At 41.3% G+C, this 16,437-nt stretch overlaps 1 protein-coding gene across 1 annotated transcript in view; it reads right to left on the bottom strand.

Moving 5' to 3' along the window:
- Nucleotides 1–16,437, bottom strand: part of DNAH11 (dynein axonemal heavy chain 11) — a 352,793-nt gene that overhangs the window by 116,817 nt on the left and 219,539 nt on the right. Inside the window, exon 55 of the mRNA XM_047094654.1 lies at nucleotides 4,499–4,660. Within this exon, the coding sequence (XP_046950610.1) occupies nucleotides 4,499–4,660 (162 nt within the window). The remainder of the gene's footprint in view (nucleotides 1–4,498; nucleotides 4,661–16,437) is intronic.

Here is a 16,437-nt window from a genome sequence, read left to right as displayed (position 1 = left end):
AAAGCCACAGAACTATAGCTTGGAGGGAGCGATGCTTACCAGCATAACCGGATTCTCGGGCAGCTATAATAAGTGGACCCCACTTTCCAGGTAGAAGGGATTCCCAAAGTTTCCCTAACTGCAAAAACTCTGGAAAGTGGCATTCTACCAGTTTTTGGAGTTCTGTTCTTAAATCGATTAACGTGCACAGAGAAAGAAATGCATGATGAATAGTGTACTGGTGCGCATGCACAAAGGAGAAGCAGGCTGAAGAACGCGAAAGGATGTTAACAACCCCGTGGGCCTTTTCTCATCTGTCTGAATAGAGGCTTAAGCCAGTTAGAGACTTAGGCAGATTCAGGATAATTTTGACTGCCTCTGCTTCTGTCTTCATCTTTTAAAATGACTTCAGTACTCCTCAGGAGGAGATTTGCCCCCAAACTCATTGAATTTCTACTGCACAAGGCTTTCAACTTTTAAATTTGTATTGAACAATCCTCATTTATATTTCGAAGAAAACAAATGTGCAAAAAGTCAGTTAAAAAAATCACTGCTAACATACCTATCACTAACAAAATGTTGTTTGCTACTCTTCGTGCTGTCTCCTACTGTTTTAAAAAGGAACCCAAGAACCAACGAAGAAGCCAGTCTTCACGTATAGCGGGAAAGTAACGTTCCTCTTTGAGTGGACATTTTCCGCGATCAGATTGGCAAATGGTAGTAAAATATACCATTCTTCTGTTACCAGACACTGTGACAAGTTCTGAACTGAAGAGGTGGGAGGTGGGTGGAATGAAGTCATTTCCCTGAAAAAGCTGATGGTACTGACCTTACAGAATTATTCAGTTGTATCACGTCAAAAGGACGGAGAATTTTAACCTGCCAGTCGGCCACTATGCCGGAAAGGATGGGCTCCTTCATCTTGCTCTGATCTTTCCAAGAATGGAGACCCCTCCGGATGCAAATCTCACTCCTCCTCAGTGACAGTGCTCATCTTTTCATTCCCAGTCAATAATTTCTGCTTTCCTCAGGCCCAGTTCTCAAGTATGTCTATTATTCACTTTGACTCAAAAACCAACAACAGTACTCATCTTTTAACACCTGTTTCTCCCGCCTTGTTTCTTGACGGTTCCTAACTGTGACCCACGGACTTTTGGGTAAGGACGCCTCCCAACTGCCTCCTCACAGCATGTGCAACCCGGTCCCCCGGGGTACCCAGCGCGTCTTTCCCTCTCTCCCTCCTCGCACCATGTCCTTCCTCATCTGCACTTCCAAACCTGAGGAGTGAGGAGTGTATGTTGACACAAAGCCTGTGGATAAATACCCGGTGATACTTCAGGACCAAACTATTTTGGTTGTCTGACAGCTGTGGTTTAGCTCAATACCAGGTAGCAGGAAAGCAGCACAACCCTTTACTTAGATGCAGGCAGCCGATACCCCTGGGTGCTAAGCGTGTACAGACTGAAAAGTCTACGTCAACCCACAAAAAAAACCCACTTGCCTTTAATGAATCGTTTCTCTGTGGCTGGAGGGGTCACCTTGGATAACTATCATATACTCAGCAAATAAAGTCAATAATTAAGAAGCACCTAAATTATGCTGATACCTTTCAGTCTTAATGATGAAAATCAAAACTAAGAAAATGAGCAAATCAGTGCCCATTCAAAAAACTTAAAAGCTATTTTTGACCTCTGCAGAAAAGGCACCACACATTTATAGAAGAAGACAGACACGTGCATTCTGAATTATAATTACTGCTCCTAAGCAGCAAATTGGGAAGGTGGCAAAGTTAAACAGGCACACGCAACTGAAATGAAATCATGCAGCTGATCTGTTTTTAGGCATAATTCAGCGCAACAGAAATGGTTAAGTGCTTTTAAAATTCCTCCTTGACAAGCAGCATCCTATAGGAGGCGTCATGATACCACGAGACAGAGCTCAGCACCTGCCAGGAGCCCTCTGCACTTAAAATGATGCAAATCCTGCCTCATCCAGCAGATGTCAATGGTCACTGGCGTATCAGAGCTCCTTCAGCAGTAACTGTTTTTGAAGTGCCTCCTAACCTCGTAGGAGAAGGCTTGCATCACGGGAGCGAGGGCAAGGAACTTAAAAAAAAAAGCACAGTGCCAAACGTTAAGTTAAACCAAGTTACTAGCTTTGGGTTCCTTCCATTTGGGAAATTAATATTAAGAAATGAAGTACACTGGTCTTTTCTTTAGCGAACCAGTGTGATAAAATGAAGTGTATGAAACAGAATTTTGCTGCCAAGGTACATACTGATCCTCTAATAAATTGGTATTTTTGAACCCTTCTTATAATTATTAGACCGAACAATGCCCTACCTAATTCGAGTAATGCAGTCAGCCTAGCAAGAGCTTGAGATTTTGGTGGGTTAACAAGTGTCACTATTATTTGTCATGTTTGATGGTTTTTCAGGTTTCAAAGTACAAAATATTTCTGGCAGACTTTATCTAGTGCTAGTGCTCATGTCCATTAAATGGGGTTCTTTTGACTCTTCAGAAAAACACTGTAAATGGTGCAAGCAGTGTTGCAGACAAAGTAACCACTCCTGGGAGTGTCTACTGTTCCACTTACCTATTCATGAGAACAAATTTACATAAATTTCCCCAAATGTTCTTACATGTTCTTAGTGCTACGCAAGGCCTCCTGAACAATGGGAAAAAGGGAAAATCACTTAAAAAATCAAACTACAGGGGTCCCTGCCTGGGTGGCTCAGTGGGTTAAGCATCTGACTCTTGGTTTAGGCTCGGGTCATGAGCTCAGGGTTCGTGGGTTTGAGCCTTGTGTCAGGCTCTGTGCTAACAGTATGGAGCCTGTGTGGGATATTCTCTCTCCCTCTCTCTTTGCCCCTCTCCTCACTCACTCTCTCTCAAAATAAATATACTTAGAAAAATCCAACGATACATTACTATTATTCAGTCTTTACCCAGAAAGCCAGTTGCTGTTGTTTTAAAGGTCCAGGTAAGTGCATTCAACATTAAGGGTGAGTGAAGAGACAGGCAACAGAAAACACTTTCTGCATTTGGAAAAAAGAGTGAAACAGAAGAGATCATTTTTTCCATTTATTTACAGAAATGTTTTAAGTGTGAGAAAAGGAGAGAGGGAGTATTTGAACGTTATAAAGGCTTTATCATATGCATGTTTTTTTTAAAAATGTTTTCAGTTTATTTTTGAGAGAGGCAGTGAGTGAGTGGAGCAGGGGCAGAGAGAAAGGGGGACAGAGGATCTGAAGTGGCCCCGTGCTGACAGCAGAAAGCCTGATGTGGGGCTCGAACCCACCAACTGTGAGACCATGACCTTGAGCTGAAGGTAGCTGCTCAGCTGACAAAGCCGCCCAAGCGCCCCTGTCATAGGCATGTTTTTGATGCTGTGTGACAGGTCTTCCTTGACACTCCCAGCACTTAAGTAGATTAACGGACATTTTAGAAAAGGCAATAAACTGTATTACAATAAAGCTATGTATAAAAATAAGAAGCAGTAACACTAGCTGCATACAAATAATTAAATATGTAAATATGTCCAGGTTTGCAACCATCCGGCCATCAAAAGACAGAGAATTCAACAAAATGGGAAAGGGCTCTTTGGAAAAGTGACAGGCTCTTAGGAGTAAGGGAGGCCACGGTGGGATGTGTCTGTTTCTAATAAAGCTTCAAGTGGGAACAGACATCATCTCTTACATAGCCCCGATTCTATTTTTGGTTCTGAGATATTCTAGCCCTACCACTCAGTGGAATCAGAAGACAAGCCTCCATGGGCAATGTTCACAATTACCACCCTTCCAAACTATCTAATCAGAAAGGCACTAGATATCAAAAATTTCTAGAAAGTGTAAATGATACCTTTTTCCCTCTGAATTGGGAAGTACACTTGAAGTGCTTTTTGTTTGTTTTTTAGTTTCATGCAACCATTTAAAAATGTAATAGGATGTGCAAATTTCATTACGGTCAAATGACAAACATAATTTATAAAACATAAACCCCTAAGACAAAGAAACAGATATACATTATCTGACTCAGTGACTACAGAATTCATGGTGCTGATTTTTCACCCATTATTAATGTAATGAGAAAAATCAACAATTAATTGCCTTACTTTGTTAAGATCAAGCATTGCATGACTATGGGTGGCTACTTTTCTGTTTGGGTTTTTATCTGTGTATTTGAAGGATTCATGTTCAGCAAACCCTATTATGATTCAAGGAACAAATGATCCTGGCTTTCTGGTGAGTCAGTCTAAGTAAGAACACACTCATGTGCCATGTGCACACATGTGTGCACAGACCCCTCAACCTGGTACAAAGAGGTCAATCACCATATTCCATAGAACGTAAACTAAGAAAGACGATTTTACCATCTTAAACAAAAGGCTTAACTTTTCTATAGGAGGTGTATTTTGGAAATTACTTCTTTATTGAGGACTTCTGGTCGGTGAGTGAGTGAATGTGTGTGTGTATGTGTGTGCGTGAGAGACACAGATTCAGAGGTTGACATGGCATTACCTCAATTCCCTTCGTTTCCTCAATGAACCGCCTGCTGACTGAGACCAGAGCTTCCTGCGGCCACGCATGAAACCAGTCAATAGCCGTGCAGTTAACTATGGCTGGGAACTTCCGAGCTCTCCCTCTTAGCGTGTGACCAACGGGAGAGAAACACAGAATGATCTGTGGAGACATGGGGGCAGGGAAGAAAGAGGAGGGTGATGAGTGAGCAAAGAATTACATTGCAATCCTAGACAATGAAAGCAAGGAGCGCAGCCAAGCATGACATTAAACTATGCTAAAGCACTACAGAGTGGAAAGCGACATTAACCTCCTTGCTAATCAAAGAATAAACCTGCCCCCAGTGGCTGCTCCAGCGAATACACAGAAACGCTGCTATGCACTTTCCTTAAAACGGGTCCCTCTCCTTTTAAACATTTTTGGTAATTATCATTAATAGTGAGACATGTATTCTTTTCTGTTACACAAGTAACAGTATAGCCACAGAAAATAAATAAATATCCAAACCAAATCACCAAGATAAAGTAACATCAATACCTTCATCTTCTGTCTCCTTCCATTCTGTAATTCATCAGATTCAATCATACTTTGTAATTTACTTAAAAACAATTTGTATCATATTGAAGGTGTACTTTTTTCCCATTTAAAATAGATATACCCAGTTTCATTCTTCACATTTTTCAAGGAGTAAAAAATTCAGTTTATACATGCTCCTGATGAGACACTTTTAAGTTTCTGGTTTAAATCTAAAGCTCTATTTAGGTATTCAATGATTTAAGAATTAATGTCTATGTGAATACGTTTCCATATTCTCTGTAGTGACAGAGGGATTTGATCTGGCACTAGGGTCTGAGTTTGGCTGGGATCATGGCCACAGCTCAGGGAGGGGGTAGAAAGGACCTCAGGAGTCAGGTGGGTCTGACTGTCCCTTCTGGGCATCTCTGAGTGTGACAGGGCTCCCACATGAGATGCCCCGTGTGAAGGGCTTGGCACAAAGAAGGCGTACAGAGAGCATTTCTTTCAACCACTCCCTCTTCTCCTGAGTTCCTGTGGACTTGAGGCACCAGAGTAGTGATGCCAGCTGGGGTAAGGTCTGAGAATGACAGTACTGGTTTCCTCTTCTCCAGAAATGGTATGGACTTGATAGAAAACAAAGCTTACAGCTCGCTCAACACAACATCTAAACTCTGAGGTCAAGCAACTAATGCAATCATTTTTCAAATGATAGGATTTTTTTGGTAGAGCATTTCAAAAATTCACATCACAAAAATCTCCAGCATACAGGAAGCCATACAGTATCTTACTTAATGGGTGCCTTTACTATGTTTAGTTTACATACTGTGGCTCTTGAGAAACTCACGACGGATAACTTCTGGTATGTAAAACGTTTAACAATGCATAAGCTGGCTGATCATTTATTCATTATACACAAGAGCCTAGTTACAGATGAAGTAACTGCTCTAATACTGCGTGTGCTGAGTGAACGGGACTTCAGTTACAATGCGTAATTTTCACTTATGTCACCGTTCTTAGGTTTCTCCTACCTGCCGTCTTTTTTCCCCATACTTGAACATCTAGGACACAAAGAAATAATCGATTTCCACACCCAACTTATCTCTTATTCCTGGCAATTTTAGGAGCTTCATTTATTAACAGTTGTAGCAAAGGCAAAGGAAAAACAAAGACTCCTTTGAGATCTGAAATATCTCCATCCCTTTTACACACTTACTGAATTTCTCTCATTATGGGTGTATTACCAGGTCTTCACAGTTTGTGACAAAACAAAGTACTGGAACCCTGTGTGCTCAGTCTCGGGAAAAAATATTTTGAGTTAATATAATGATATACCTTCATTATTTATTGAAAGATAATAGAGAATCCTCATTTAAAGAATTATTTTTCTTTTCTACAATTTTACAGCTGAAGACATTTTTCCCTATGCTATTTATTATGGCTGAAATAAGGATCTCCATAACACCAGCTACGTTTTACATGGAAGGTGGTTGGCAGGACATCAATGCTTCTCAAAAGGATTGTTAGGAGCTGGTTAGAAAGGCAAATTCTTGGACCCATTCTATACCTAAGGAATTAGACTCTGGATGGGCTTTGGCAAGCTGTTTTCAACAAGGCCCCCAGGTGACTCCGACACCTGCAGGTATAACCTAATAGTTTAAACATTTCTAAGGGAATATTTAAATAAAATGCTTACATTTTCAGTGCTTTTGCAATTGGTAAAACACATGGAATATAAGTATGCCTCTGTCTGGATACAGAGAATTTTAAAGAAATTAGATAATCACGAGTAAGCTAAATTCTACCATCTGAAACAAACCTTGGGAACTAATTTACAGAAATATGCTTGGTTATCAGTGCTTTCGAAGAAGGGAAAGGGCAGTACCACACCAACCTCGGGCACTGTAGCTGTTGACCCAGTTCATTACCCAGTCACTTCTAGTTTTGCGAGAAATATAGCACAGAATCCCTCCTGCTCTCCAGCTTTCGTGGGTAGTAGTCCCGTGTGAGAGGTGTCCGCAAGTCCCTGCTCATGTCTGGAAACTGGCGGTTGTTCTATTCTTTTCTAAAATGGTCTCCACGTGTTTTGATTATGAGCATGGAATGGAGGTCAACTCTGCCAGCTGCTCATATGGGATGTGACTATGGGCACGTTTCTTAATCGTGCTGTATTGTCCTCATCTCCAAAAAAGGAGAAATCACAGTTACCTCCCAGGGACACCAGGAAAACATACCGATATTTATGAAAGTCTTCCTCACAGTTGCTCAAGCATGAATGGTGCTCCATAAACTCCATGCTGTGCTTTTTTTTTCATTTTATTTTTTTTTCAATATGTGAAGTTTATTGTCAAATTGGTTTCCATACAACACCCAGTGCTCATCCCAAAAGGTGCCCTCCTCAATACCCATCACCCACCCTCCCCTCCCTCCCACCCCCATCAACCCTCAGTTTGTTCTCAGTTTTTAATAGATAATGCTTTGGCTTATGCCAAAATGCTTATGCTTTGGCTCTCTTCCACTCTAACCTCTTTTTTTTTCCTTCCCCTCCCCCATGGGTTTCTGTTAAGTTTCTCAGGATCCACATAAGAGTGAAACCATATGGTATCTGTCTTTCTCTGTATGGCTTGTTTCACTTAGCATCACACTCTCCAGTTCCATCCACGTTGCTACAAAGGGCCATATTTCGTTCTTTCTCATTGCCACGTAGTACTCCATTGTGTATATAAACCACAATTTCTTTATCCATTCATCAGTTGATGGACATTTAGGCTCTTTCCATAATTTGGCTATTGTTGAGAGTGCTGCTATAAACATTGGGGTACAAGTGCCCCTATGCATCAGCACTCCTGTATCCCTTAGGTAAATTCCTAGCAGTGCTATTTCTGGGTCATAGGGTAGGTCTATTTTTAATTTTCTGAAGAACCTCCACACTGTTTTCCAGAGTAGCTGCTCCAATTTGCATCCCCACCAACAGTGCAAGAGGGTTCCCGTTTCTCCACATCCTCTCCAGCATCTATAGTCTCCTGATTTGTTCATTTTGGCCACTCTGACTGGCGAGAGGTGATATCTGAGTGTGGTTTTGATTTGTATTTCCCTGATGAGGAGCGACGTTGAGCATCTTTTCATGTGCCTGTGGGCCATCCGGATGTCTTCTTTAGAGAAGTGTCTATTCATGTTTTCTGCCCATTTCTTCACTGGGTTATTTGTTTTTCGGGTGTGGAGTTTGGTGAGCTCTTTATAGATTTTGGATACTAGCCCTTTGTTCCATATGTCATTTGCAAATATCTTTTCCCATTCCATTGGTTGCCTTTTAGTTTTGTTGGTTGTTTCCTTTGCTGTGCAGAAGCTTTTTATCTTCATAAGGTCCCAGTAGTTCATTTTTGCTTTTAATTCCCTTGCCTTTGGGGACGTGTCGAGGAAGAGATTGTTACGGCTGAGGTCAGAGAGGTCTTTTCCTGCTTTCTCCTCTAGGGTTTTGATGGTTTCCTGTCTCACATTCAGGTCCTTTATCCATTTTGAGTTTATTTTTGTGAATGGTGTGAGAAAGTGGTCTAGTTTCATTCTTCTGCATGTTGCTGTCCAGTTCTCCCAGCACCATCTGTTAAAGACACTGTCTTTTTTCCATTGGATATTCTTTCCTGCTTTGTCAAAGATTAGTTGGCCATACATTTGCGGGTCTAGTTCTGGGGTTTCTATTCTATTCCATTGGTCTATGTGTCTGTTTTTGTGCCAATACCATGCTGTCTTGATGATGACAGCTTTGTAGTAGAGGCTAAAGTCTGGGATTGTGATGCCTCCTGCTTTGGTCTTCTTCTTCAAAATTACTTTGGCTATTCGGGGTCTTTTGTGGTTCCATATGAATTTTAGGATTGCTTGTTCTAGTTTCGAGAAGAATGCTGGTGCAATTTTGATTGGGATTGCACTGAATGTGTAGATAGCTTTGGGTAGTATTGACATTTTGACAATATTTATTCTTCCAATCCATGACATGCTGTGCTACTTAAGAAAAAGAAATACTCTCCACACCTTTACAGGTAAGGTGGAATCAACTCGAGTTATTGCCTCAAGGTACATTACTATGGCGGGGGGAGGGGGGAGTCATCCTGATAATTTTCCCATTATATTTCCCTTAATTTCCTGAGATTAATACAGCAAAGGGTTTTTAAGTAATAAAAACACAGATAAGTGAAAACAGGGTGTTAGCTTATCTATAATTCACTTTTTGGGGTTTGCTGAGGTATAAGTGACAAAATTCTAAGACACTGAAAGTGCAAAGTGTGACGATTTTATACACATAGACATGGTCAAAGGATTCCCCCCATTGAGTCAATTAGCACAACCATCACCCCATATTTTTATCTTTTGTGGTCAGTGTTGTTGAGAACATTTAAGTTCTACTCTCTTAGTAAATTTAAATGACACAACATGGTGCTTTCAACTGTAGTTACCATATTACATGTTAGGTCCTGAGATCTTATTCATCTAATAATTGAAACGTTATGCCCTTTTACCAATTGCTCCTTATTTCCCATACCCATTGGCAATATTCTGCATGTAAGTGATACCATGCAGTCTTTCTGTTCCTCTGCCTGGCTTATTTCACTTAGCGCATGCCTTCAAGTTTAATCCATGTTGTCGCAAATGACAGGATGTCCATTTTCCTGAAAATTCTATTTGTGTCCGGGTGTGTGCATATCTCACATTTCTTGATCCATTTGTCCACTGACGAACACTTAGGTTACTTCTATACCTTGGCTATTGTCAATAATGCCGCTGTTAACATAGAAGTACAGGTATCTCTTTAAGATAATGGTTTTGATTCCTTTAGCTATACTAGAAGTGGGATTTCTAGATCATATAGTACTACTATTTTTAAGTTTAAAAAAATTGTTTTACATTTATTTACTTCTGAGACACAGAGACAGAGCACAAGTGGGGGAGGGGCAGAGAGAGAAAGAGACACAGGATCCGAAGCAGGTTCCAGGCTCTGAGCGGTCCGCACAGAGGCAGACACGGGGCTCAAACCCACAAACTGTGAGATCATGACCTGAGCCGAAGTCGGACGCTCACTGAGCCACCCCGGTGCCCCAATCTATTATTTTAATTTCTGGAGCAATCTCCTTACTGTTTTCCATAGTGGCCGTACCAGTTTACGTTCCTGCCAACAGTGTATGCATCATCACCAGCAATTGTGACTTCTCATGTTTCTGTTAACAGCCATTCTACGAGGTGTGAGGTGAAACTATTTACTATTTAAATAGTTGGTAGAATTCACCAATGAAGCCATCTGGTTGTATATAACTTACCTTTGAAAAAACTTCAATCTAGTATGATATGCATGTGGATACTCGTTTTATGTATTCGGGCCACTGGTTAGTATCTAATGTAGTCCAATGGAAACTATAGAGGCTAGGGATGCAGAAGCAACATTTCACATGAGGGAAACCCACACTGCAAAGTCAGCTACCTGAACCCTCAGCTAAGTCCTTTCATCAATGTAAATGGTTGATTAGCTGACATCATGAATACTGGATTTGATTTTATTTATTTGAGAGAGTGAGAGTGCACGTGAGTGCAGGGGAGAGGCAGAGAGAGAAAGAGTCCCAAGCAGGGTCTTCGGTGACAGCATGGGGCCTGAGGCAGGGCTCAAACTCACAAACCATGAGATCATGACCTGAGCTGATATTAACAGCTGGACGCTCAAAAAAAAAAAAAAAAAAAAAAAAAAGAGTCAGGTATTTAACAGACTGAGCCACCCAGGTAGGTACCTTTGGAGTTGATTGTTTTACTGATGAAATGAGTAGTATTCAAGATATCTGAGGAAAGTAAAAATATTATACTTCCATCTCTACTGCTGTACGAACAAAAGAGGAAAATCTAGATACTGAAGTATTCCAGCAATTACACTACTGGCTTTTTGGACTTTGATTTTGAGCAGTCCTATGGTAAACAGTTTACAGAATGATTCTTTTTATGCGATTCCAGCTGAATCCTACCATGAGAATATTGCCCCAACTGCCCCCGAAGAATCCTTCTAGTAAGAGCTATTCAGTTTCCTAAAAGAAAAGAGCTAAGACTGCAATAAGCTTACAGAGCTGGTTTTTAAAACTTTAAGACCTGTTTTAAGTTATGTGCTACACATAAACTCTATGTGTACCTGAGGTCAGTCTGAGACTTCCTTTCCTTAAAACACACCTTGAGTTGAGATAGTGGGGGACAAGAGCCCCCCACCCTGGAACAGGTGTCATGTACCTGTAAGTACTGAAGGTCACTGAAATATATACCTCCTCCCAAAGAGTCCCTGACAACGCAAATGACCAAACTGGCTGAAGTTAGTTCCCAGCAGTGGACTGAAAGAAAAGTCAACTAAGAAAATAAAGTCAAAAATGCCCCAGACAGCTGTGTTCTTTTCTAAAAGCAAGCTCCCACAAGTAAAAAGCAAACCCTGAAATCACCATCTACGTATTTCCTACAGCTCTAACATTTGGACGTCAGAAACTTGCTTTTGGAATCCATACCATAGAATTTTCTATCCCTTTCTTCCCCCTACACAGGTGTTATGACTCATTTGCAATAACCCATTTTCCATTGTGCTTTGTAATACGTTTCAATTTCTTTTGGGTAAGATCCCATCGTAAGTACATACTTATTTGTATATCACTAACAGGACTCAGTCCATTTCCTCTTGTAATGGAAATCTGAATTGCTACCGTCACTCTGCATTTTTTTTCCAGTTGATATGCTGTCAGATAGAAGTAACCCTCCCACATATTTACTTCAGAAGCTTCTATCCATAACTTATGTTTGCATTTATCTTCAAAAGTCTAAGCATTTTTCAAGAATGATAAGATCTGAATCTTACTGAGAAAATTCTCTTAGGAACGGAAGTTTAGCATACAAACTCTTCCCTTGTTTGAATGTTTCAGTACCATTTTATCATCCTTATATTATCCCTCTATCAGCCCCTATCCAATAACCTTTTAATTTCAATTACCTTCACGAAATCCAAAAGCATCTTCAACATACACACATGCAATACATTTTTATGCTTTGTTTTCTTTTTAGATAACACACAGTGAAATCATTCGCACACCCTTTTACTTGTGACTATTGGTCAGTGCCAATTTTTATAAGAGGTAGTATCTTACACTGGGAAATTTTACTTCTTTTTTTTCAAAAAACAAAACTCTTCAATTCAGAAAGAAATTGTATGTGGAATCTCAATAAAGAGCAAGGAGCGGGGCCCCTGGGTGGCTCAGTGGGTTAAGCGTCCGACTTCAGCTTAGGTCATGATCTCGCCGTTTGTGGGTTCGAGCCCCATGTCGGGCTCTGTGCTGACAGCTCAGAGCCTGGAGCCTGTTTTAGATTCTGTGTCTCCCTCTCTCTCTGCCTCCCCTGCTCGTGCTATGTCTCTCTCTCTCTCTCTCTCTCAAAAAATAAATAAACATTAAGAAAAGTTAAAGAAGGAAAGAGCAAGGAGCAAATCCATTCCTGGGGAGTGAAGACAGTAGGCGGTCTATGCCCTACTATATACTATCTACTCCCTACTATGTATTTCCATGTGCAGGAGGAGCGTATTCACTCATCACAGCTGCCCTACTTGATGCCAGGACCTGAAATGCCCACACACTACTTTGCAGACCAGTAGGCAGCCCCCACAGCCTCGTATAACAGTGTTCTGTTTTTTTTTTTTTTTCAAACAGGCAATCGGATGCCTAATTATCTACTGATTGGACCCATATTTGAACCACATCATGAAGTTTGCGGCTTATGGTCTGTGGTGCTCTGCTAGAATGGCTGACGGTGTTTCTGTTGACACTGGGTGCTGAGTGCACACACACGTGCAGGTGCAGGAACAAACCTCGTATTGTGCTGGCAAACCCCACACCCAAAGGTAAGCAGAATGTTTTGGAAAACATCAACATGTTCTTCAAAATGCAAAGTTCATTGAATTTAAATGGGTAAGTCCTTCTGTCTTGGATTAAGCCCTGCACTTAACGCCAAGTTCAAAATTTCTTTTATAATATGGCAGATGATGTCTACTCCTTCTTTGAGATACTTTCCAACCCTTTATCCCCCTCTGTGAAACTTTTCTTGTCCTGCATTTTGTTGTCTTATATGCCCCGTACCTCTCGCGCACAGAGTTGTAACTGCATACTTGGTTTCTGTGATTTGGGGGTTCGTGCCTGCCTTTCCGACGACAGTGGGCAGGTGCTGGCTCTTGCACACTATTCTATGCCCAGGGACCAGCACATCACAGGCACTCAGCCAATACTTGCTGAGGCCCCACAGACAGATGAAGGAGTCAACAGAAGGCAATGTGAAAAACTCTTCTGAGCAAAAATGAAATTTTGGTATCTGCATCCTAATTTCTTCTGAAGCTTTGCTGTTTTAGGAAATTTCAAGGAAAGTGAATCTCAGAAAATACAAGGTCACACTTCCATCTCTTTCTGAAGTTCTTTTCAATCTTCTTATGTAAACTGTATCAACAACACAAGGGCAGGAGTTAGGCTCCTCTATTCAGAAGGGTGTGGTCCTGATCAGGAAAACACCGTTTGCAGGGCAGAGACGGGCAGAGCCTGGGCTCGGCACTGGGCAAGCTAGCTGTCAGACTGGGTGCTGCTCTCCATCAGCGCAAGTGTCAGAATGAGGGGCAGGAGGGATAGAAGACAGCACTTCGCAATGATAAAACCACCCTAGGTTGTCATCCCCACGAAGGAAAGGAAGCTGGGTGCTCTGCCTGCAAACCACATGAAGATCTAAAGAGATGAAACTTTACCGTCGTGTAAGGCTAAGGTTTTGCAACATCTTATTTTCTACTGGACAGGTGAGTATTTGAGCTTTTTATACAAGATCACAGACACCTCATGACAATTACTTGTGTGAATAGGCAGTCTTGTGGTTTATGCTATGAGCTTCTGTGTTAATCTGCAGCTTTAATGGCCGTGTTGCTTAACATCTCTGTTGAGACTGTCGGGCTCCCTAGACATGTTGCAGTGCGAGCCAAGAGCACATCGCCCACAGTATCTGTTGCCAAAGCCAACATATGAATTGAACTCTATTCTACTCGAGGAGGGAGAAGGAACAGGAACAACAAGAAAAGCTCCACTGGAACCTGAAGAAAAATACTATGAAACCAAGAAAAATTTAAAAGCATCCAGCAGATTTAAAGGAAGATAATTCCACTGGAGTAGATAAGAACCTGGGAAAAAAAAGGGGGGACAAAAACTCATTTCACACTGTCCAAAGTCAAGAAGGAACATTATAAAAACCCATAGTAAGATTGGGGCACTTGGGTGGCTCAGTCGGTTAAGTGTCTGACTTTGGCTCAGGTCATGATCTTGCGGCTTGTGGGTTTGAGCCCTGCACTGGGCTCTGTGCTGACAGAACAGAGCATGGAGCCTGCTTCAGATTCTGTATCTCCCTCTCTCTCTGCCTGTCCCTTGTTTGTACTCTGTCTTTCTCTCTCTGTCAAAAATAAACAAACATTAAGAAAAATTTTTTAAACCCATAATAAAAGAATAGGCCAAGACAAAGGGACAGGATAAAACAAGGGGATTTACGAAAGAACATATATGATACAACACCTCTTCCTAAAAATGTTAAAAATATCTTAAGCCTGCATTTAATCCAATGCTTAATGACAGAAAGCTAAAGGCATTCCCATTAAAATAAAAAATAAGCCAAAGATGCTACTGTCATCACTTAAACGCTTTAAATTGGTGTGCAAAAATTATGGATATTGTAATACACAGAAAAGAGGTAATTATTAGAAAGAAGGACTAGGGTACCTGGGTGGTTCCAGTGGTTGAGTGTCCGACTCTTGATTTGGGCCCAGGTCATGATCCCAGCGTTGTGGGATCGAGCCCCACATGGGGATATGCTCTGAGTAGGGAGACTAGTTAAGAGGCAGTCTCTCTCCTTCTCTTCCCCCGCCCCCCTCCCTCTCTTCCCCCGCCTCTCTCCCTGCTTATGCTCTCTCTCTCTAAAATAAATAGAAAGTAGGAGTAAAAATTCAAAGGTGATGGAACTGTCCTCTCAGCAAACTCTTAAGTACAAAACATAAAACCTACTGAGCGTTCAACGAACTGGCTGGTAAAACAAACAAATAAATATCCATCCATCCATCCATCCATCCATCCATCCATCCATCCCTTCCTCCCTCCAATGGCATTCTTATCTGCCCACCACAATCTGCTAGAAAATTTGGCAAGAGAAAAAATACTATAAAATATTGAGAAAGAACTTAAGAAATGTGTAAAACATACAAAGATAGCAGCAGCTTTACTGAAAGTCAATGAAGATCTTTTGACTAAATGACAAGATGTGCTACATTCCCAGAGAAGATCATTATAAAGATACTTACTCCTCCCACATTCATTAACAAAACTTAGGCAGCTCTAGTAATTCCCAACAAGGTGAATGGAGCTTAACCAAGTGAGTCTAAAGTTCGTATGCAATAAAAAAGGGTAAGTGACGTCAAACGACATTTTTGACATCAAATGTCAAACGACATTTTTAAGAAGACAACATTCGCAATTCACACTATTGGGGAATAAAACATAAGTTGTTTTTTTTTTTTTTAATTTTTTTTTTCAACGTTTATTTATTTTTGGGACAGAGAGAGACAGAGCATGAACGGGGGAGGGGCAGAGAGAGAGGGAGACACAGAATCGGAAGCAGGCTCCAGGCTCTGAGCCATCAGCCCAGAGCCCGACGCGGGGCTCGAACTCACGGACCGCGAGATCGTGACCTGACCGAAGTCGGACGCTTAACCGACTGCGCCACCCAGGAGCCCCATAAGTTTTTAAGTATACAGAAAAACAGTGTGAATGAATGGAAACATTAATATTGCAGATGTATCCATCACCCTCAAATTAGCCTATATGTTCTCATAGGGTTTTCTAAAATGCTAAGCTGATTCCACAGTTCATCTGGTGAAGGTACAAATAGCTAAGTAAATGTAGAAAAGGAAGAAGATATTGCTCTATCAGATTCCAGAATATAACACAAAGCTACAATAAGCAAAGCAGTGTGATATTAAAGGAAATTTAAAAAAATTTTTAATGCTTATTTATTTTTTGAGCAAGAGAGAGGCAGACTCTCCTGGGGGAGGAGCAGAAGAGGGAGAGAATCAGAAGCAGGCTCCAGGCTATGAGCTGTCAGCACAGAGCCTGATGCAGGGCACGAACCCATGGACCATGAGATCATGAAGTCAGACGCTTAACCAACTGAGTCACCCAGGCGAAGCCCCCCCCCCAAATTTTTTTTTAACATTTATTTTTGAGAGAGAAAGAAAGTGTGAGTTGGGGAAGGAGAGAGAGGGAGACACAGAATGTGAAGCAGGCTCCAGGCTCTCAACTGTCACCAGAGAGTTCAACGTGGGGCTCAAACTCACGAACCACCAGATCATGACTTGAGCAGAA

This window comes from Lynx rufus, unplaced genomic scaffold, assembly GCF_022079265.1.
Source record: "Lynx rufus isolate CCGP_SWC_20201006 ecotype Redwood Valley unplaced genomic scaffold, mLynRuf1.p SCAF_4, whole genome shotgun sequence".
Lineage (NCBI taxonomy): Eukaryota > Metazoa > Chordata > Mammalia > Carnivora > Felidae > Lynx > Lynx rufus.
Note: the sequence above shows the minus strand (reverse complement) of the source record. Positions and strands in the feature narration are given on the sequence as shown.